General features: G+C 52.7%; 7 protein-coding genes across 7 annotated transcripts; 5 read left to right on the forward strand and 2 right to left on the reverse strand.

Moving 5' to 3' along the window:
- Positions 1-1,998: 1,998 nt before the first annotated feature.
- J4E93_000651 (uncharacterized protein) lies at positions 1,999-4,212 on the forward strand (the record flags this gene model as incomplete). The annotated part of the gene is made up of 5 exons (XM_049338610.1): positions 1,999-2,242; positions 2,291-3,051; positions 3,618-3,769; positions 3,930-4,035; positions 4,135-4,212. 5 exons carry the CDS (start codon positions 1,999-2,001, stop codon positions 4,210-4,212), a joined length of 1,341 nt encoding a protein of 446 aa, XP_049204495.1.
- Positions 4,213-8,085: 3,873 nt separating this feature from the next.
- J4E93_000652 (uncharacterized protein) lies at positions 8,086-12,199 on the forward strand (the record flags this gene model as incomplete). The annotated part of the gene is made up of 4 exons (XM_049338611.1): positions 8,086-9,891; positions 9,942-10,033; positions 11,457-11,519; positions 11,572-12,199. The coding sequence occupies 4 exons, from the start codon at positions 8,086-8,088 to the stop codon at positions 12,197-12,199; spliced, it is 2,589 nt and encodes an 862-aa protein (XP_049204496.1).
- Positions 12,200-12,910: 711 nt separating this feature from the next.
- Positions 12,911-13,640, forward strand: J4E93_000653 (uncharacterized protein; the record flags this gene model as incomplete). Its single annotated transcript, XM_049338612.1, has 2 exons — positions 12,911-12,957; positions 13,007-13,640. The coding sequence occupies 2 exons, from the start codon at positions 12,911-12,913 to the stop codon at positions 13,638-13,640; spliced, it is 681 nt and encodes a 226-aa protein (XP_049204497.1).
- Positions 13,641-14,379: 739 nt separating this feature from the next.
- J4E93_000654 (uncharacterized protein) lies at positions 14,380-15,736 on the reverse strand (the record flags this gene model as incomplete). The annotated part of the gene is made up of 6 exons (XM_049338613.1): positions 14,380-14,997; positions 15,045-15,070; positions 15,122-15,266; positions 15,328-15,350; positions 15,404-15,483; positions 15,603-15,736. 6 exons carry the CDS (start codon positions 15,734-15,736, stop codon positions 14,380-14,382), a joined length of 1,026 nt encoding a protein of 341 aa, XP_049204498.1.
- Positions 15,737-17,642: 1,906 nt separating this feature from the next.
- On the forward strand, positions 17,643-18,507 carry J4E93_000655 (uncharacterized protein; the record flags this gene model as incomplete). The annotated part of the gene is made up of 3 exons (XM_049338614.1): positions 17,643-17,698; positions 17,751-17,935; positions 18,380-18,507. 3 exons carry the CDS (start codon positions 17,643-17,645, stop codon positions 18,505-18,507), a joined length of 369 nt encoding a protein of 122 aa, XP_049204499.1.
- A 317-nt stretch (positions 18,508-18,824) lies between these two features.
- On the reverse strand, positions 18,825-19,698 carry J4E93_000656 (uncharacterized protein; the record flags this gene model as incomplete). The annotated part of the gene is made up of 3 exons (XM_049338615.1): positions 18,825-19,445; positions 19,532-19,624; positions 19,672-19,698. 3 exons carry the CDS (start codon positions 19,696-19,698, stop codon positions 18,825-18,827), a joined length of 741 nt encoding a protein of 246 aa, XP_049204500.1.
- A 182-nt stretch (positions 19,699-19,880) lies between these two features.
- Positions 19,881-22,262, forward strand: OCT1 (Mitochondrial intermediate peptidase; the record flags this gene model as incomplete). The annotated part of the gene is made up of 1 exon (XM_049338616.1): positions 19,881-22,262. The coding sequence occupies one exon, from the start codon at positions 19,881-19,883 to the stop codon at positions 22,260-22,262; it is 2,382 nt and encodes a 793-aa protein (XP_049204501.1).
- Positions 22,263-22,279: the final 17 nt, after the last annotated feature.

The following is a 22,279-nucleotide window of genomic DNA, read 5'->3' on the forward strand; positions in this document are numbered from 1 at the left end:
ATAAAGATCGAAAAGGGCGAGACGCGTCGAGGCCTCCGCTGATCGGGGGCTCCGATTGGCGCACGCCAAGACCATTATTCCCGCTAGAGCCGTGGCCTCGCAGCTCCACCAAGGCATCTCTCACTCCAGCAATGCGATAACGACGTCTGATGGAATGTTTGTCACTGTTGAGTATTATGGCGATAAGGGGTCGGGGACGTTTGTGCTAACGCTTGGAGCGAACAAACAATCAAGCACCGTGTCTAGGCTCATGCTTTTGCGGGCCGCAGAAGCCCTGGAGGCGATAGGAACAATACATGAAGCTCAACAACCCTTAAACCCTGGACCTCAACTTCTTCAACCCTCTGCTGGACTGAGCTGTCATCGAATCTCAGGGGCGTCAGACCTCCGAGCGTCAGATCATCCAACACTTTGGTTCCGAACGATGTCAGGCAGCACCTAACATCGATAGCTTTGCTTCTTACCCGTGGAACACGTTGGTACGGCAGTGGTACCTGCATTAAAGCAGAACCGCGCGAGGTAAGCAGAAGTACCTGCAAGACCCTCGCTCTTCACACCTTCTATATGCGCGTCGATGCGCGTTCTAAACACTACTCTCAACATTGACGTCGTGAAAAGCAATGGACACCGGCTCAGGGTGGCAGATGCTGGGATTACTGCCACGAACAAACCCTTTGTTGAACTAGCAGATTTCGAGGGTAATCCAGTCGCATGGGAAAGTGTTCGATTACTGCTAAACACCTACAGCTACAGGGCTGAGCAGGTCAAAAGTCATGTGCTCGTTGTGGCTCCGGCTCTCCACAGCAGCGGCTGCACGATCACACTAGTGTTGTCGATCACTTGGCTCAGCTCTTCTACAAGCGGTCGATGGACTGAAGGCTCACCGGATTTACCTCAATCGCCAACATCGCCGTTCCCTAGCGGCAAGCGTCAGTGGCCCTTGTATCGCTTTCTTGGGGCAATACCCGAAGGCAGCTCGAAATCGCATTGCTCGCCAGTGCCACAACACCTGGGCATGCAAGCGAATCCCAGCTGATGGTACTAGCTTGTGTAGCTGAAGAACAAATACACCGCTTAGTCGCTGCACGAGTTTACGTATGTGGGACCGCAAGGCAGATGGCGTATTCTTCTTCGCGGATGCTGGGCTCAGGTCCCGGATCACCATGCGGAGAGTATTGAGTTTTGACATGCCAAGCGAACACGCGAGATCTGGACAAGCCACCATGCACCTTCACGAGAAAACACGAGGCTATCGTGGCTTCGTAGAATTCTGGACAACGGATACCGACGCTAGCGGCACCGGAGAATCGCAAAGCAGTATGCTGCTTTTCGGCAGGGTGATCTTCCGCAGTCATGTATTGGTGGCATACACGCAGGATGTAGTGACTACACTGTCGATATTCTCGCTCTGGGCTGTACTTGCTTGTCGAATGGCGAGTGTTTCGACTCACACTCTTTGAACCAGGGACAAAATCTGCAACAGCTAGACCGTTCGCAAATGCGCCCCTCCGCAAGCTTGGCACCTTTCTTCTAGGCGGCGACTACTAGACCGCCCTTAATTCTTACACTGACGGGATCTACTTGTCTTGAAAGACCATTAGTCTAGGCTCGGCCCTGCATATCGCTGTCATGACCATCGCCTGGTAGCTGCATGGCTGGTGTTCCTCAACCGCATCGCCTTCAAGCGGCTGGCTTGGCCTGGGGCTACAGGGATAGATTACTATTTCGGGGACCGAGCTGTATACCTCTACTCAATGTGGCTTGCTGTGGCCTCAACTGAGCGGCGTCTTGCTTCCATGCGGCCCGGGGGCCAGTGGTCGGCGAGAAGAGAAGGCCTAGGACTTGGTACACCGTTGCTGTTAGGAGACTGTCGCGGAATATAAGAATGTTCCAAACACCTTGTCTTTTTGTTCCTCACCAGCTCACAGTTGCTCGCCTTAGCTTGTCTTCATAATTTATTGTTTAGAATCTTCTCAGTCGTTACTTACCTCAGCTGCCATGTTGGTCCCTACTAAATCCCTGGCATTGCCACTCCTCGCTCTATGTTCGATTGCATCATCAACTCCATTGGAACCACGTCATGCCGCACCCGGCCTTATCGATGGCATACTCAATGGTGTTCTCACAGGCATTGAACAACTCATTGCGGACGTTCTGTCTGGCAAAAAGTCACCTATCGACAACACCAAGACGAACAAGCCGTTGACCTGCTCATTGTTGAGTATCGATAAATGTTGCGTTTGTGAGTTACAATAACCGGATTCAATTCCTGAAGGCCTAACAATTTCAGGGTACGATGTCTCTGCGGAGCTCACCAAGCTGTTTGTCGACCCCAAGGACAAACAATGCAACGACAACGCTCGTGCCGCAGTCCGCATGGGCTTCCACGATGCCGGGTCTTGGGATAAGAATGCTCTCAACGGCGGTGCCGATGGATCGCTACTCATGGAATTCGGCGAGCATGAACGCCCAGAGAACAATGGCCTTCAGGGTATTCGCACAAAACTTCGAGATGTACAATTCAAGTACAAGGTCGGATACGCTGATCTCGTCCAATATGCGCACAATCACGCAACAATATCGTGCCCGAAGGGGCCCCGCGTACTTACATTCGTTGGCCGCAAGGATGCGACCAAGGCCGCGCCCAAAGGACTCCTACCTGACGTTCATCAAGACGCCGACAAATTGATCGCCATCTTCAAGGACAAGGGTTTCTCGCCCCACGATCTCGCAGCACTCGTAGGCGCCCATGCAACAGCCAAGCAACGATTCGTGGACGTCCGCCCAGAGGTCGTCGACAAGCCCCTCGATACAACCCCCGGTGTCTGGGACGTCGAGTTCTACAACGACACTCTCAACAACCCCTCTGGTGGCAGTGCTGACCAGAAGGTCTTCGTACTACCAAGTGACAAGGTGCTATCGACACATCCCAAGATCGCCGATGAGTGGAAGTCGTTTGTTGGTAACCAGGTCCACTGGAACCTGGACTATGCGAAGGCTTACATCAGGATGAGTCTGCTGGGTGTAGAGAAGAAAGATTTGATGAAGTTGGTGGACTGCACGAGGACACTGCCCATTAGCAGGCCCTCATTTCCCTAGTGTACATACTTTACTATACCCCTACGCGCATCGCGATTTAATTCAATAATTACTATGACAAGATGTCTTCGTGTCACACGCAGGTTTGCCACGTGCGCACGTGTTTGATGTATTCGCACATTCCAAGGTTAAGAGATGCTGGAGATGGAGTTGGGTAGCAGCCGTGATCGTGACTCAGGATAATCACAAGGGGCTAACTTAAATGGAGCTTCTTAATACAACTCCTTTTCGTTATCACACTTGGCAAAAAGTTTGTGTCGCGTCGAGATGCGATGAATGAGTCGCGGTGCATGGTCTACCAGATAAAGCCAGGCGGGCGGGGTGGCTGACATAAGCGTGAGGCAGGCAAGGGTCCAGGTCAGGCGAGTCGAGCTTGCTTGTTTGTAGTGCGGAGAGCAGGTAGCTCACAAACGTCACGGCCGGCACACGAGCGTCACCACCACCACGCTCCACCCACACGCTCACATACCGCGACCAGATCCTGAGATACGATACGAGCGACGTAAAAGATAGCAAAGGACACAATGGCAAACCAATTCTTGAGGGCGGCGGCTCGCGCCGGCGTTCGAGCGCCCATGGCTGCTTCCCGCGGATTCCAGACAAGCGCCGTACTGAGGCAGGATACTGTTGTTGCGCCAGTGAAGAAGCCCGTTGGTGCTTTCAGGGGAGGGTGAGTGCTCATCTTGCAATTGCATTCGCCAATGTCCGACTGGGTTCCGATGGCTTCATAGCCATGGGAGACTGTCACATGCCATGAGGCAGGCGCGACAGCGAACGACGTCTACTAGAACGGCAACCATGGCTGAATCAGTATGGCTAACACATGACAGGTTATTTGGCTTCCTTCTCGGTGCTACCGCATCCGGCGCTGGCATGTACTACTATGTCATTGACGAATACCGCGTATCGAACCAGCTCTTGACCGAGGACATCTACGTACGTCATTTCTATCTACATCCTTTGCGCATAAGCTCGATCGCAAGAACAATACATTGGGGCTATACATGTGAAGCAGACCATGACTAATGAAATCAGGCTCTCCAATCCGCGGTCCAACGGATAGAAGGTTACGTTCGCACCCTCGAGGACAAAGTCGATGCGAAGAAGCGATAAATCACCCACCACATACCTATCAAGCGACGACTACGCGGCCGAACCTGCGCAGCGCGCCGAATGGGGACATGCACGGGCGGAGCAGGCAGTACAGAACGATGGGCCAGTGGGATGGAACACGCATGTACACTACGAGATTGGACTCTTCTCCGTCATTACGAAAGCTGGTACTCATCGAGTAAACACCTTTTACCAAATATATTTCAGGCTGTTCATGGTGGTGTTTTGGAAATTGATGATAATATCGCGAGAGGCATCCTGCACCGGAACCTCACATGCGGACTTGAGTCGCGGCGTCTCTGAATCTCTGTCTAACTTCGAGATAGCTGCTCCACCGTTTAGGAAGGTCTTACTTGCAACGAAACGAATGTGTAACTACACATGCTTTCGTGTGCATTTTAGTCTATTATTTAACACATCATTATGTGAGATCTATTCACGAAACCAGAACTAACGCCATTCATGCCATTTACCATCAGATGCACCCACTTGTCCTATCCGACTCAAATCGTCGCTTCACAACAGCGTAAGCGGCGCGATCCACTCGCACTTTGGTGGTGTGACGGGTATGTCTTCGTCATCGTTGAATCGGCCGAGCTGAGCAACACGTTTGTAGATCTCCTCTAGAATCCTACCCTGCTCGCCCTCATACTCTTCTGGTTTGCCCTCCTTGTAACGGTCCTTGGGGTCGATAGGCTTGCCATCTGGTGTAACACCTTCAACATGGGGGCGCGGTGCGGAGCTAGGCTGCGCTATTGAAGCCGGCTGAGAGGTAGCCTGAACAGGGGCGGGAGGGTTGCTAGGCTGGCTCTGGGTCTGGGTGGTGAAGGGAGAGGGTGAAGGCGTGGAGGCTGCTGGCGCGGCAGATGTTTGGGGCTTGAGGAACGGGTTGGCAGCTGCCGGCTGCGTTGCGCTGTTTTGAGGCTGTTGGGTGCCGAAAGGTGACGGCTTGCTTGGTTGTCCGAAGGCCGGGGTGGTAGATGATGCAGCACCACCAAAGGGGTTCGCCTGTGCAGGTGCTTGTGTAGACGGCTGCTGAGGCTGACCGAACGGATTCGGCTTCTGAGCCTGTTGAGCTTGCTGTCCAAACGGTGAATTCTGAGCTGGTTGCTGGGCTGCTTGACCAAAAGGTGCTGGTTGAGCCGGCTGCTGGGCTGCTTGGCCAAATGGTGAAGACTGGCTTGGTTGCTGTGCTTTGTGACCAAAGGGAGATGGACCTGACGAGGCTTGCTGGCCAAATGGCGACGCACCAGACGAAGCTTGCTGGCTGAAAGGAGAGGCATTAGCACCTGGTTGAGCCGTCTGCCCGAATCCACTCTGGCCAAAACCTGGTTTGCTGAATGGGCTTGGCTTTTGTCCAAGAGCGTTTGCCTGGCCGAATCCCGACGCCGCGCCCGGTGCTGATGGTTGGCCGAAAGCAGAACCTTGTCCCATACTGCTGGCCTGACCGAATGCGCTACCTGCACCAGGAGCTGATGGCTGGCCGAAAGCAGAACCAGAACCTTGGCCCATACTGCTGGCCTGACCGAATGCGCTTCCTGCGCCCGGCATGGACGGTTGGCCGAATCCGGAGGCACCAAATGCAGGCTTCCCAAATGCACTCCCACTACCCAACGCTGAAGATGAGCCAAAAGGTGATGGTTTCTGACCTAAACCAGAGGCAGCGCCAAAGGCCGATGTTGAACTTGTCTGAGCGGGTTGACCGAAGGCCGGTTTGCCAAATCCTGGATTACCCAAAGCAGAGGCTGCACCGAAGGCCGATGTTGAACTTGTCTGAGCGGGTTGACCGAAGGCCGGTTTGCCGAATCCTGGTGTAGAAGCAGATGGCTGAGATGATGCTGCAGCAGTCTGGAACGGATTCGCTGATGATTTCATGAAGGGATTCGCAGCAGTGTTAGACGATCCAGTAGGATTGCTCGCTGATCCGCTTGCTGCGGTGCCCTTGGCGATGTCAATACGATTAGGATGAACGTTGGCACCCTCTGCGACATAGTTGATAGCACCTGTGATATCATCCAAAATCGCCTTTACTTGCTGTTGCATCTTCTCGCTCAGCGCGCCCTCTTCTTGTTGCTACGGACCGTCAGTTGTAAGAAACCCAGCGCTGAACTTCAGACTTACCGCTGTAGGCTCATTGCCTGCCGCTCGTAATGTGTAGTACCGGGATCGAAGCTCCTCTGGACTGATCTCGACAGGCCCCTCGATGAGCTGGCGCGGAGCATCTTTCCCGGGACCGTAGCATGAAAGCGGATAGATCGGCCGCTCTTTGGCGAGATCGATCTGAATAACGTCCTTGTCCAAGCTGAAGGTGGATGATTTAGATCCGCTGTTATCACTTGGGCGATAGCGGTCGCCGTTGAAAGCACCGAAGCGGTTGTTGTTAGAGCCTCCGCCAAAGCCGCCTCCGCCTCGAGCTGCATCTCGCGAACTTCCAGGATGCTCGAATTTGCAGGAATCTGCTTCGCGTGAGACAGTTATCTGTGAGGGATAGCCGATGACCTTACCTCCGAATTTGCATGCATTTCGCTGGTAGAAGCCACAGACAGCCATGTCGCCTTGATTGCCGTTATAGCGTCCTTGTCCGGGGTCAAGATCTGGAGTTCGCAGTTGACTGGGGTTTGTTAGCAAGGGTGAGATTTTACTTGTGTTGTCAACTTGTGGAGGTCAATGAAAGAGGCAGTCGCGGCTGGAGTGAACGAAACTCCGACGGTTCCAAGGTTCAGGCGGACGGACGCGACGCGCTAGTAACCAACGCGAACAAAGCACGTCAACCAAGAAAAACCGAACAGGCCTGCAGCCTACATTAACGTGAAGACCTACAAGATAGGTGACCCGGCGTTAATGTAGGCTCTACACCTGTTCAGCTTTTTTCCTGTATAAGGTGAAAGCGCCAAATCTTGCCCGGGTGGTTGCGATTCACACAGCAGTGAAACGCCGTTGAAATCCATTACTTGTAGTTACCTCTGCCCATTCCAGCGCACTCTCGGTATCCCCGGCCCTCTGCCCGTCTCTGCCCATTTGGACTTATGCATATGAATGCTCGTCGTTAACTCGCGCTAAGCGGTCAACGTAAACAGTATGAAAGTAGAGTAGAAAGAGTTGACGAGACGAGATGAAGCACCTACAGTAGCACGGCAACTTGTGTGTTATAGCTGCTTGTCGACAAATGTGAGTTTTCTTGTGTGTCTGGTTGTTGATGCTTGCCTCCGCGATGGTGTTCACCGTTGTCGAGGAATGCGCGATGAACGCTAGGCCCTTTCGGTTTTAGCGTCAAATTCCGATCAGTCGGACCTTCCACGTACGCGATCATCGTCTGTCTACGCCTCGCGCATTAATGCATCCAGCGCCATGTACTCCCAAGCGCACTACTCCATACCCGTGTCAATTGGCAGTGTGAAAGTCAGGGCTCATTGCAGACACTCGCGCCTTCCTGAATGCTAGTCTAGTGTTCGCGCAGACCCCCTTCAACCTGTCCGAATACAACTTGGCATGACGGCGTAGATGCACGCTTTCTCCATTCTTACTATCGGAATCTTCGTCGCAGGATACTCGACCGCCCGTTGGGATCTTGTGACGCGCGTATACGAATTAGGCATCTTTGCTTGGGATCACGGAGTGGTGACACGGACTGCTAAGGGTTTCTGTCTGCTGTCCCTGCTGTTCTTCCTCTTCATACTACCGGTTGTGCGCATCGCAACACAAGAGACAGACTTGGTCAGTATTTGCCTGATCGCACTTTCGGGTCCTTTCTAACAGCACCAAACAGCATCCCCGACTCGCAGGCACCGGCATCTCTGCACGCGAGCAGCTCAAACGTCGCGGTTCATTCTAGCGGGGTAGCAGGATGATGATATGGTCACACACAATGGGTTGATGCGCGTATTCTGGCCGTCAGACGCTCCAAAGGACTCTGCGCCGGGTGTTCTGGTGGGGTTCAGAAACTCGAGATCAGATGTCTTTGTGGTAGCTGTGCTTCAAGAAGTCGAACTGCGTCAAGTCGAGAACGCGCTGCTTGTCGGGACCCTGCTGCGACACAGCCCACACGATGTCCAGGAACTACTTCAACGATGCGGACACTCTTCCGTGCGCGCCTTGGGCTACGTCAACCCCAAGAGCCCAGTCGAGCAGCCTGATACCGACCTCATCGTAGTCCATACCGACCCCTCGTTCCGCTTTCCGCGCCTTCATTGTCCTCACGAACCGCTCGTGGCTATGCAAGTCATCGTATACGACCGACCACACCCAACGCGTATGCAATACCTCTCGCTCAAACCAATCACGCTAGCATTGGGAGACAAAACAAGGGTCGCAGAATGGGATGTAGCTTTTGAAGAGCTGGAGAAAGCAGAAGAGAAGGAGCGCAGAAGGAAGGCACATCTCGTTGAGAAGCTCAAGCTGCACACGGTGATTGCACACCCGCGCACGCAAAAGGAGCTGGCGTTGCCGATGCTCATCGAGCAGGTGAATTGTTCGCACGAGTTGAACGCCCTATTACAGAAGAACATTGGCATGATAGGCAGGCGCATGAAGCGAGCCTTGAGTGTTAGTGAGCGGGTCGTCGAGTCTGCGAACGATCTCTGGGACTATATATGGCTTGTCCTCCATTATGCGTTCAGAGTCTGGATATGGCCGGTAGCCGCACAACTCTTCATTTTTGGGCTCATAACCCATCGCATAATGGGAGAGGCAGTCCTTCAGCTTCTACATTGGCGGCCAGGTTCTTCCGACTCGCCAGCTCTGAAAGACATCTCCGCAACAGCGCAACAGATCGACATACGATTACAACAGTCTTGTTACTGGCCTATTCAGTATCTCACCTTACGAAGGAAAAAGTTAAACTGGGAAAGCATCACCAACAGTCATCCGGAGTATATCCGGTTCTACAATAGTCTGTGGCTGGTTGCCAACGATGTCATAATGGGCATCGCTGTTGGAACATTCATCATCGAGAACGCTTCGTTCGTGGCTGCTCAGGTCGATACCATATTCAGTACCTGGTCAGTCGACGGTCTACGGCGCATGATATCATGGCTTATGGGATGGCCCGGAGGCTTGAAGTTGAACACTGAACTGGCTGCGTTCCTGGGCGACCTTTTTCTTTGGGTCATTGATTACTGGGCGGGATGCATATCACTCCTGCGGCCACATCTACCTGCGCTGATCCAGATCATTGGCTTTTCCGCTTTCGCTGGCGCCACTATGCCCATCTCAATCTTCTCGGACCTCGTTTCGCTGCTGACGCTGCACATCTATTCGTTTTACGTCGCGTCTGCTCGCATCTTTCATTGGCAGCTTACGATAATCATATCCCTCTTCCACCTTTTCCGTGGAAAGAAGCGCAACATCCTCCGCAACCGAATCGACTCATGCGACTACGACTTGGACCAGCTATTGCTCGGCACTATTCTTTTCACACTGCAGTTCTTCTTACTGCCAACTGTGTTCGTCTTCTACTTGACGTTTGCGAGCGCACGTATTGCTGTCATCGGATTGAAAGCTGCGCTGGAGATGGGGCTAGCCTGTCTCAATCACTTCCCGCTCTTCGCAGTCATGCTACGACTGAAGGATCCTGGAAGACTACCTGGAGGAATCTGTTTCGAGCTACAAGACACGACCGGTCTTACCTCTAGCACGACAAGCGAGATAGGCTCACCGCCGACGGCCTATGTGTTGCTGAAGGTAAGTTAAGTTGCGCAATCTTGTGATTTATGTGAACTTACACTACGCAGTCGATCCCGTTGTCACTACGTGCGATGTTCCAACCCTATTTCGATCTCGGCGATCGCATACGCAAGCACTACTTTTCGCCCAGCGTCTTGTTGTATCTCGTGTCAGGGCAGTTTGTCCCACCGATCCACCGCCGCAACTTATACAGCTTGCAATATAGCATGCTCCCCGCCAATAGAGCAAGTATAGGCGAGCTGTGGAAGAAGCTGACAGAAAGGAGTGCCACGCCATCGCACGGGCCTAAGGGGTACGCTGCGATGCCATTCAGGAAGGACATACTCAACGGTAAAAGTAGAAGAGTAACATGAAACTTTAAGTCATCTATACCTGTCTTATGTCTCTATCTCTTCTTAGTTATGCGTGTGTTCTGCCTTTCCTGGATTGTCTTTGTTGTGGTCGCGTGTTGTTGTTCTAAAAGAGACATACGTCACCCGCTCTCACATGCCATCCTCACCTTCACCTAAATCCTAGAACCAAAAAAAAAGAGGGCAAAAAAGAATCAACTCAACCCCCACCCAGCATCTGCTGACCGACGCCCACTCCGAATCGAACGGCGCGCCCTCCTGAGTTCAGCCCTTTGTGTGACAAATCCTTCTCTTATGTGTTTTTTCCCATTACCAGAGTCACTTTTGGTTTTGATGGACATGTTGTCTGTTTTTTCTCTAGGTTTTTCTAATCCGTGCAATGCACTCTATGTAACCGTCAGGAGCCCACCCGAGTCCGCCAAGTGGAGGAGAGTTGATGGTGGATGGGGTAATGTTGGGATTTATATCTTCAAGTAAAGGTGGGTCTTGCGGGTGGTCATAATGGGTGGGCTCAGGTGAGAGGGCTTGCATGCAGGGTGGCGGAGCTAGGCAGACGGCAGGCTAGGTAGAGGGCGAGGTGAAGGTGAGTCCCAGAGCCGGTCTGGCGTGCACGAAGAGGTTGTGCCTGTATCTGGACTGTTTGGGGTTCTGCTAACATCTGGATGCTGATTGAGGAGTGTAGTCGGGTCTCAAATGGTGATGACAACACGGCAAAAGTACACGCAAGCGAGCATGAGCGGTCAGGAACAGGTCCAACATAGTGAGGTTAGTAAGGTAAAGTTTCCATTGGCCAAGGTGCACCCAGGTAAGTGGTCTTTCCGTTAGAGGCAGGTACCATGATGACAAGATATGTGGCTACATGTTCAGGAAGTCGCGACTAGACTCATGGCACGTGCTTGTCCTTTGCCCAGTATCCGCATCCTAATACTACACCATGCTAACGTCCTTTGCTTCCGCCTTGCCTTACGATCTAGTGGTATCAGAAGAAATTCCTTTTCTCGACCGCTTCCGTCGCCATCATTGCGGGTTCTCTCACTTCATCCTCATAAGCCGCTACACCAATCACAGCACTAGTCCTGCACTTCGGCTTTCACCTTGATTGCGGCTTGCCATAGACGCGGATCTGCCTACAGCCAAGTTGCAGACCAACATCTCGTATAGCTGCAAATTCTTGACAATCTCTTCCTCACCCCTCCCCATAACACCCTCCAGGACGATAGTGCTCACGATGGAGTCACAAACCGCTGCACAAGCTGCTAGAGACAGCACTATGAGGTAAGTCACCTTTTGCGACCGTCTACCGCCGATTCTGACATGTTCAATCTAGGTTCAATCCGGCTTCCTTCTTGACTGTGCGCGTCGGTCCTGAAGGTTCTCAGGAAGACTTCCTACTCCACGAAGGCATACTGGCCGGACGCTCCGAGTTCTTCCGCCGCGCGATGAGTGGCAACTGGTCTGAGAAGAAGGATCGGCTTGTCAAACTACCTGAAGACGACCCCAAGATATTCGCTCTCTACGTTAATCTCATCTATATGGGTACGATGTACACCGGAACAGAATATCAAAAGACGACACCTGTCGAATTCCAAGCACATACTCTGGAAAATGTCAAGTTCTACATCCTCGCTCAGAAGCTGCAAGATACGCAAGCCAAGAATTCCGCTTTGGAGACCGTTCGTACCGAGATGAGAGTCATGTCGTTTGCCGCCAACAGATTACCCAGTACCGAGATCGTCGAATTCATGTACAAGAACACTTCGAAAGACAGCCTTGGAAGACGCCTCATGGTTGACCTGTGGAATGATGTCGGCACGAAATGGATTCTTGATAAAAGCGAAGGTCTTTGCAGGGACTTCCTCGTCGATCTCGCCTACTCACTTCATGGTGAGCGAACAGCGCACATTGGGAATTTAGCAAACAGAAAGGGTTACACTTCATATCAAGAGAAGCTTTGAGTATTCCGCTATAGCTATGTACCGACTTCCACTATACGGCTGTGGAGTTGGCGGTCTGCGGAAGGAACGACCTGGTCTGTGAATCTTCGATAAGAGCCTTACGACAGTGGATTGAACGCAATGAGACACGGAACGTGGGCATCCAGTCAGAGAGCATGGCAAATATACAGAGCTTGCAAGACACAACGTCCGCTCATCTTTCGATCCAATAGGTATTGATACCCTGCAAAGTCTACGAACCCTCAGTCTCATTACTATGTACTCGTATCTCGACTACGTATTTCCCTTGCTCTTACATCACAACGTAGTAGACACTTCAGTTTCAATGCCATCTGACTGTGTGATAGGATAGTGAAGCGGCCACGTTCGATCACATGTTTCGAGTAAATGCGGCAGCAGCTCAACTCATATATAAAGACGTCATAGTTTATTCTTTTTATGTTCTCATCCGGATTTTAGTACTTCGTTTGACCGCGCCCTCACCCATGGCTAAATGTAGGCGGTCTCTCACCGCACGTGCGGTCTGTTGAGAACGCTCGAATTCACCACTCACCATGCCAGGATCAGACAACGATACATAGCGCTTCGAGTCTTTTTCTTCAACTTTACCTTGACAAAACCTTTTTCTCCTCACCAGCCTATCGCAAGTTGCGACCTTCATTTCCGTCAACGCCCTCCAACCACCTTTACCGTCCACCACTAACGGCGACCATGGCGCCTCGAAAGACCCTTCGCGGAGACTCAAAGAGCATGGTCAAGTGAGTACTCATGATCAGAAGCTCTCACATCATGAGCTGATTATGGCAGCTTTGACCCGTCCCAATTCATCACGATCATTGTGGGTGAAGACCCAGATCAACGCCAGTTCTTAATCCATAAGACATACATCTGCGAACGCTCTGAGTTCTTCCGACGCGCCATGAACGGGAACTGGACTGAGAGCAAAGAGCGCATCGTCAGGCTGCCGGAGGACGATCCAGCTGCTTTCGAAGTCTACATCAATCTTGTATACACTGGCCTTCTACTCACCAAGAACACCGACGAGAAGAGGACAGAAGACACAATAGGCGACGAATTAGACAAACTCTGCAAGCTCTACGTCCTTGGCGAGAAGCTTCAAGATAAGGCAGCGAAGAACTCTGCCCTTCAAGCCCTGCTAGTAGTCAGCCAAGAACAAGACACAGAAGGTCGTATGTATGTCCCCCGGAACAACGCTGTCTACGACATGTACCACGGCACGTGTTCAGGTAGTCTTGGCCGTCGCCTTGTGGTCGATATCTGGACAACAATCGATACTGAGCACATTTCCGACGGCGCGACTGAACTTCCCAAAGAGTTTCTTGTTGAACTCGCCGTCGCGCTCTCATCCGAAATCTCGAAATACAAATCGGGGGTGGATAAGTTACCAAACAAGAGCAACTACATGGAGAAGATGGATTGATCCACTATCGAGGCACCAGTCACCTTTTGCTAGTTTGAGCCAACTGAAGCCAAGGCTGGGAGAAGAGCAAAAATGCTCGGAAGATCTGAAGAGCTCAATTATGTGGCAGGAGTTGAGGTGGTCGACCAGGATGTTCTCGAACTTATCGCTGCAGACACTGTCAACGGAACGTGAGAACGATGACTTCCATCACGTATGACGAAGACAAACTCCCTATACATACCATAGTGACTCATCTTTGTGTTCACAGACCTGAGATAGCAACGAACCGAATGACATTAACAACTAACCTCCTCATCCAAACACCATAGGAAGTCCAAATCTCATACATCGTAAATCGCAGACCCTCAAGCAACAGGATCACAACCACCGCTCAAGGCTTTTTCAATCGACACAAGCCGCCGATAAACTATGCAAAGAACAACAACAACAACAAATTACCTCCTTGCAATCCATGTAAAAGGACAGAAGGCTCACCCCCAAGAACACCTATCAATGAACAACGCCAAAAGCTCAATCATATGCATATGTGCCAGCTAATACTGGCTGTTCCAAATGTGTATTATAAGATTCCCGATGAGAAGGTGGATTCGTCGTCGTCAGAGGGAGGCTGCGGCCAGTGGTCGGGTTTGGGTATTGTGCTGCCGGCTTCGCCGTCGTTAGGTTTGCGACCCCATACTACGTAGCTAGTGATTGTTACTTTGCGTCTCTTCATCTCATGTCTGATTGGGCATGCGACTTACAAGTTGTAGTAGGCGTGCACACTCTCGTCTGCGAGCGAGTTCCTTACATGCGCGAGGTAGACTTCGACCTCGGCTGATGTCCAGCCCAGACCGGTGACAAAGTATTCAATCGTCCATCCGTGCAGACCAACGAGCATATTCCACATGCAGAACTTGCCGTACATGTTCGACTTGTTCTCTTTCGGCCATGGATTCACGGGCAAAGCGAAGACCTCCTCGTGCACATCCACGAATCCAGCCTCTCGGTACCACCTCTTTAGTTTGTCCGCGATGCGCAACGGCCGGCCCAGGTTGTGCGCGGCCTCGTCCTGCAGATTTGACCATTCAAGCAGCGGGTAACTTTCCGGCATGCCTTCGGCACACTGGAGTTTGGAAAATATCTCCTGCGACTCCATCCATCCACCTGGTTTCAGATTGTTGAAGCCCTTTTGTATGATTTCTCGGAAGTCTGTGAAGATGCCGTGCATGAAGCGTGTGTGAACGTAGTCGTAGGTGTAGGGTTGCTTTTCGGGGAACCACCATGATGTCTTGAGGATGTTGTCCAGCCAGAAGTCGACGTTGTTGGGCAGTCTGTCTTTCTTGGGTTGGATCGCGGATAAGTCGATGCCTTCAACCTGATGCCTGGTTAGCATGGCCACGAAAAGAGCATTGCATCGCGTACCCGCCAGTGTTTCGGAGCCTTTTTTGCTAGTACTTGTCAGTCGTGTTTCCACAAGGAGCGACAGAGACGACACTTACCCATCGCGATGCACCATTGTCCGGTGCCGCAACCAATGTCCAGCATCCTCGACGATCTCTTTGTGTTCAGCGGCGCGAAGTAGTGTTTGCCTTGTAGCAGTCCTGTTATGATATGATGCTCCCATTCCAGGCGATATATTTCGAGCTGTAAAATATGCGAGTCAGCGAAAGGGCGATGGGCGAATATGGGTTCTAGCAGCGCGTACCTCGTCGTTGGGAAATGGGTAGGCTGGAGTCAATTAGCTAAAGTCAGGCGAAAAGCCGTTTGGTAGGTATGCGTACCTCCAGCATGGAAGCCATGGTAAGTTCGGCCGTACTTCTTCTCGACGCCATACATGCTTGGCGTGAGGCTTTGCACCTCGCTGCGATGTGTAAGCGCATGGAGTATACGAGAGGAGGGGAGGAGAGTTACAAGTCGTTGAGTTCTCCATCTGACGGTGCATCCGACTACATATCGCGATTAGTTTGGAGTGCTCGGTACGCATGTAGTGGGGAGAGCAGGCGGCATACATCAGCTGGGTCGGCCGTCGAGTGTGTGAAGTCGGTGAGATTGGTGGCACTGGACAGCGGGCGCAGCTTGGTCTTGCGCACACGGTCAGTCGCAGAGGTGGCCATGATGTCTTGGGGATGCGCTACGGTGCGCTACAGGACTCGCCCCGAGTCGTGTCGAGGAAGAGGCGAAACCCAGCGGAATGGATAATGTCGTTCCCAAGGCCCTGGCCTTGGAGGGCGCGCCGACAGCGAAAGCGCCGACGGGAGCGCTAGGGGGCCAGTCAACCCCGCAGTCCTCGCAACCTCGACCGCCCTGTCTGCTGCCAGCTGTTGCAAAGACCCACAGCCACGACCAGCGTGTCGAATGACACCGACAGCTTTACGCCTCATCCTGCCAGTACCGAGTGCGTGGCTTTGGACATGCGTCACTCCTTCCGAGAGATTGGGCCACCAGCTCACCGACCATCTCCCGGGTGCACACCATCAACACGCCCGTCAATGTCTCAATGCCACCATTGTTGTCTCCTTCCTTTGCTTCTCGGGCGCTAACACGACCTAAGCCCCGGCCTCGGACCCAGTTCTGGGAATGAGACCTGATCTGCCTTGCTCTGCTGTGTGTTTGAGGCACAGTTCTCTAGCGTACACAAAGGACTTTCCCAAACGGCTTCCAACCTGCGGCTATCGGAATTCCAAATGATTCCCTGCCATTGTCTCTACTATGGTTTTCGTCTTCGTCTGGTTCAGCCACTCGTAGCTCGGCGTTTCCGGCGCCTTGGCCGCGTGAGCTGCATTGGAAGGAATGCGTCGGGCGCATCAACCAATGTATCGGATCCGGGGAAGGCCGTGTCAAATCATGCCATTCTGACCAAACTGGCGGTTTACCTGCCACTGCGGCCTGGACCGTTGGACCGTTGGGGAGAAACGTTCGCAAAGCTGACAGAATCCGTGCCGAGCCTCACTAGTATCCCAGCGATGTATATGCAAGGTCTGGCTGTTGAGAAGTGCATCATGTCGGGATACTTGCTGCAAGGAGAAATCGCCGAGGTATTGGAATTCTGCCACCTTCACAAGAGAGGCCTGGTCAGCATGCAATGCAATCACCATGTCTGTTGGAGTCGCAGATAGGTGTGGTGGTGGATACAAGAATCAGCAAGGAGACGACCGCTTTCGTACGAACCACTCAAACCGTAATGCGCATATTGTGGGGGTGCGTAGTATGTGGCAGTCGTTGCGGGCTTTGAAAGCGTTCTGCCTAGCATCATCCAACGGCGTCCCCTGTTATGCCATTCACCGTTCGGCGACCATGCATCAAAGCGCTGAGCTGTCATGCATGTGTATCTTGAACAAGTAGGCCAGACATGGTAGTCTGTGGTGTAGGGTCGTAAGTAGCGCGCTTGGCGGAGATGCTATGAGCTTTCTATCAGATGTGGGCGATGTTGACTTGTTTATATCGAGTAAGAGTGACGCATTTTCAGTGCTTAACGTCACTGGTAAGTCGCTTATAGATGGCTCTCGCGAATCTGGTAAGCGCCTTTAAGGAAAGGGACTCGTTCGCAGTGAAGAGGAGGTAGACGTGTGCGGTAGCAGACAGGTAATTGTGACTGCTGTCTGGAGAGCGTTGTTGCGCTGTCGCTCTTACCCTGCAAGTGCAAGGCGAGATTGGCTCTTTCCACTCTCAAAATGGGAAGCCGCGTGGTCTGAGACATGACTACCCTAGTATATTCTCCAATGTCGTCGCATCTCAGGCGGAATTCAAGACAACGAAACCGTCACTACGGAATACTGAATGCTGTCCAAAACCGCAGCGACGACTATTTTACTAGAAGAGATTTCTCACCTAAGTCACCTTTACCTATTCCCGTGTCATGACTTTCCGCAATAACCTCACCCTAAGTAAAGTGACACTAAAAGCGTGTGCTAGTATATATGACGAATGGCAACTAGTCAAAGACCTTGACACCTAAATGACCCTCAAGAAGTCAAGACTATCGACTAACAATTCAGCGAAATCGGCAATCGGGACATCAAGATGACGATATCGCGAACTCAGAGCGCGGCAAGAAAAGGCGCACGAAAAGCTAAACGGTGAGATTAATGCTGCTCCTAATATCCGGCTTTGTACTGACCCATGCTCCAGTCTCGGGCACAAGCTCGCGGATGTTCAGTTCGGCAAGGAGAAGACCATCTTTGCAGTTCACGAGGACCTGCTCTGCTCGAGTTCGAAATATTTCAAGAGCAAGTTGCAAAAGTCTCGCAAACCCGTTGAAGGCGACTGCTCAGTCTGTACCGAGGATGTCGCCGGCTTCACACAGATATCGTACTGTAAGGGATGTGGTCAGAACTTCCACACCAAATGCATCGATGACTGGTTACAGCGGGAACGAACGTGTCCGCTATGCCGCTTGGACTGGCCACTGCCACTTCAGCGAACAAAAGTGATAAGTCGGGGTCAGCGATGGCCTGACCTCCACTTCAACCGATACATACAGTGGTTATACACTGGTGATATCACGTCGAAGAAAGATTCAATAGCGGACCTCCTCAGCGCCTGGACGCTGGCACTATCTTTCGAAGATTCTGATTACCTCTTAGCTGCCGGTCGGGCCACTATCGAGCTCTCCTCAGCCTCTCAGGCGACATTTCCTTGTCAGAGAATTGTCGACTGGTACGAAGGCACAAAGCGACTGGAATTGAGAAGGCGCAAGTTTCTGGTTCACCTATGCGCTGCCAGACCAAGCCTGGTGAAGCTGACTTCGGAATTACCAGTGCAATTCCTTCTCGATCTCACACAGAAGTTGCTATCAACTCGGCCGGCCGAAGGAGTGGACATGGATGAAACTCTGGCTGAGCACCTGTCGCTCAGCGAGGAAGAGCAGGAGGTCTCTGAAGACTGAGTTATTTGCGGCCGGTTGGTCATGCCAATGGTATCTACGAAACACAAAACACGGTGGAAGGAATATGAGACTGGCCGAAAGGTACGCGATATACGGAAGCAGTTGCTGGACGGACGTGGCCATGATATGATCGTGCTGGAAGGATTCAGGAGACGGCACTGTCCTCAGGTTGGGCAAATCAACTGCATGGGAGATAAATAGGGGGCAGAACAAAAGAAAATGCAAATCACATTGCGTGAAGATGTTCTTCCCACCTATGCCCCGCTACTAATAATGTACAGGTACTCGTGCCATGGAAGCTTTTGATAAGGTATTATTTACCGGCCCTTCTTGACCCATCCTTCCAAATTCTCGCGTGTGTCAGCCAGCTTGCCCTCGACCATACCAACAGTTCCCTGCGCATGTGCCTTTCCAGTCTCGATGAATTGCGAGATCCTGTTCTTCATCCTCAGGTGGGTATCCGCTAGCACGGGGTATTTCTCTTCGTAGGTCCAGATGAGGTCTCCGACGTTCTTGGTGGTGATGGGCAGCACGAACTTCGCGGCGGTGATGCCGACAGCGACGGGGACGGAGGTTCGAAGGAGGATGTTGCGGTTGCGCGTGACGATGGAACCGGCCATGGAGGAGACGAGGACGTAGAGTGCGCCTGGGAGGACCTTCTCGCCGGACTCCCTTGGTGGGGCTAATGAGCGGATGGTGCTTGTGAAGGAGTGCTCGAGACGAAGCGTCTCTGTGAGCGCGTTATCGACGGCCTTCTCGCCGCGGACAGCCTGCTCGTATAGAGCCATGCGCGCACGGCCGATCTGGACTGCGAGGCGGTCGGTTGGTGTCGGTCGGTAGCTAGACTCTGGAGCCAAAGAGTTCGACGGTTCTGTTAGGGCGGGAGCGGTAGGCGCTGTGGTATCGACGGGCATATCATCGTAGATAGGTTTGCGGTTCTACTTTGACGTTAGTATTGCGGTTAAAAGGGGGAATAAAGGGCCCAAAAAAGCTTCGTCGAGCGTTTGAGGGCATTGCAACGTACAAAGTGGTCGGCAGGTCGCTCCTCTGCGTATACGGTCCGGGGTGCGAAGATTGCTGCGGCGGAGAGGGCGGCCATGGCGGGGACAGCGGCGCGCTATGCGATGTCAATACACAGTCATCCATCTTTTCCGGGCTACTCACCTGCCGTAACAGCGGTCTGAAAGCCATGTCGAGCGTGGGGCAGGCGCAATGGGTCGGGTTTGGTAATGTCCAACTGGTGATGTTGAGCTCAGAAGACGCGGAAACGGCCGTGCGAGCGCCGCAAGATTCCCGCCCATCCTCGGCTTAGCTATGACATCGTTCGTCTCGTCCGACTTCTGCCAGCCCACCCTTCACCCGTGCAACCCAATATGCTCAAGCGCCTCGCTCGCCCAAAGCAGTCGCCATGGGTCTGCCAACAATGCCTGCGCTCCTCCCAACGCCAACGACGCTTCAACTCCACCTTGGCTGCCGCCGCCAAAGCACGCGACACTGCGCCGCCCAACGCTCTCTACGGCCTGTCTGCCAGCGGCAAGACAGATGACGACGCCCTGCGCAAAGTCTTCGACAATGCATCTTTCTGGAATGACTTCAAGCGCGCATCGCAAAAGGGAAAACCCACGGGAATAATAGGGAACCAATACCTTACCCATCCCCAGGGTTTTGTCGACTTCGTTACCGTAACGATACAACGCTGCAATGCCGTGGTGCAGAAGGTGGCGGCCGCGCAGTCGACGGAGGACTTCAAGCACATCGTCAAAGACCTGGATAAGCTCAGCGATCTACTATGTCGGGTGATAGACTTGGCCGACTTTGTAAGAGGCACGCATCCGGATCGCAAGTTTCAGATGATGGCCATGAAAGCCTACCAGACGGTGTTCCAGTACATGAACCAGCTGAACACCACGCCGGTACTGCACGACCAGCTGAAGAAGGCGTCGGAGATATCCGAGGTGTACGACACATGGAGCGAGGAGGAGCGCATCGTTGCTAGGATATTGATGGAGGACTTTTCAAGATTCGGCATCGGTCTAGACGACAAGACAAGGGAGCGGCTGGTAGATCTCAGCGGCGAGATTGCAGACGTAGGGAACGAGTTTGTGGAAGGCATGGCGCCAGAGAAACGGGACTTGAGATTCAAGTCGTCGAAGCTGAGAGGGCTGGACCCAAACCTCGCGAAGGCACTGACGAAATGGGGTGAGACCAAGATCTCTACCATGCATTCCGAATCGCAAGCGGTTTTACGATTCGTAGACGATGCAGACGTACGGCAAGAGACGTACCAGGCTGTCCGGACAGCCAACAAACCAAGCATCGCGAGATTAGAAAAGCTATTGAAACTGCGAGTGGAATTGGCGCAAACCTCAGGCTACGAGACATTTGCACACATGACGCTAGAGAACAAGATGGCGCGAACACCGGAAGCTGTCAACACATTCTTAAAGGCCCTCTATGAGGACAGCCGGCCGGCTGTTCTTGCTGATCTAGAAGAGTTGATGGAGTTGAAGAGAGGCGATGCCCATCAGGACAACTTCCCCGATCGCATCAACGCTTGGGATAAATTCTATTACACACAGAAGATGCTAGCCTCTATGGAGAGTCACTACAGGCAGCGAACGCCCGACTCTTTATCTGCATACTTCTCCGTTGGTACTGTACTACAGGGTATATCGCGACTCTTCAACCGTCTATATGGCGTCCGATTCGTTCCCAAAGAGACGCAACCAGGGGAGGTATGGGACGATGGCGTTCGCCGATTAGACGTCATCTCAGACACCGAAGGTCACATTGCAGTGCTCTACTGTGACTTGTACTCACGGCCCGGCAAGACACCCAATCCAGCGCACTTCACCCTCCGCTGCAGTCGCGAAATCCTCCCTTCAGAAATGGAAGAAATGGCCCACATGCCGCACCGCTTCTCTTCCCCCATCGAGGCCGCCACAGACGGCATGCCCGTATCCTACAACGCCTCACGAAACAGCTACTTCCAACTCCCCACCATAGCACTAATCTGCGACTTTAGCAAAGCCTCTTCCTCTCGCCCCACCCTCCTCAACATCCACGACGTCCGCACCCTCTTCCACGAAATGGGCCACGCTCTCCACTCCATCCTCGGTCGCACGGCCCTACAAAATGTCTCTGGCACCCGCTGCGCAACCGACATCGCCGAGCTACCCTCGGTCCTAATGGAACACTTCGCCTTCTGCCCCCACGTCCTGGGTCTCTACGCGCGCCATTGGGAAACTGATGCGCCCGTCCCAATGGCCGCGGTCGAAGCCCGGCTTGCAATCGATAACCGGAACCAGTACTCTGAACTCGAGAGCCAGATTCTGCTCTGCATGCTCGATCAAGTGTATCATTCCCCCATTGCCGCAGACCCCAACTTCAACTCTACGAAAGTTTATCACGACGTTTACAATAAATACGCTTCTGTTCCTGAACCTGCTGGTACGGCTTGGCAAGGCTTCTTCGGCCACTTGTTTGGATACGGGGCTACGTATTATTCTTACCTCTTTGACCGTGCGCTAGCGGCGAAGATTTGGAAAGACGTGTTTCAGCATAATGGCCAGGAAGGTAGTTTGGATAGGGAGAATGGTGAGTTATATAAGAATGAGGTGCTCAAGTGGGGTGGAGGTAGAGATGGCTGGCAGTGCTTGGCGGGTGTGCTCAAGGATGAGAGGTTAGCTAAGGGAGGTGAGGAGGCTATGGCCGAGGTGGGGAAATGGGGGATTAGGGAGGCGAGGGGGAAATAGAGTCGTGATTGATGTCA

This window comes from Alternaria ventricosa (assembly GCF_023758065.1).
Source record: "Alternaria ventricosa strain BMP 2768 chromosome Unknown scaffold_1, whole genome shotgun sequence".
NCBI lineage: Eukaryota > Fungi > Ascomycota > Dothideomycetes > Pleosporales > Pleosporaceae > Alternaria > Alternaria ventricosa.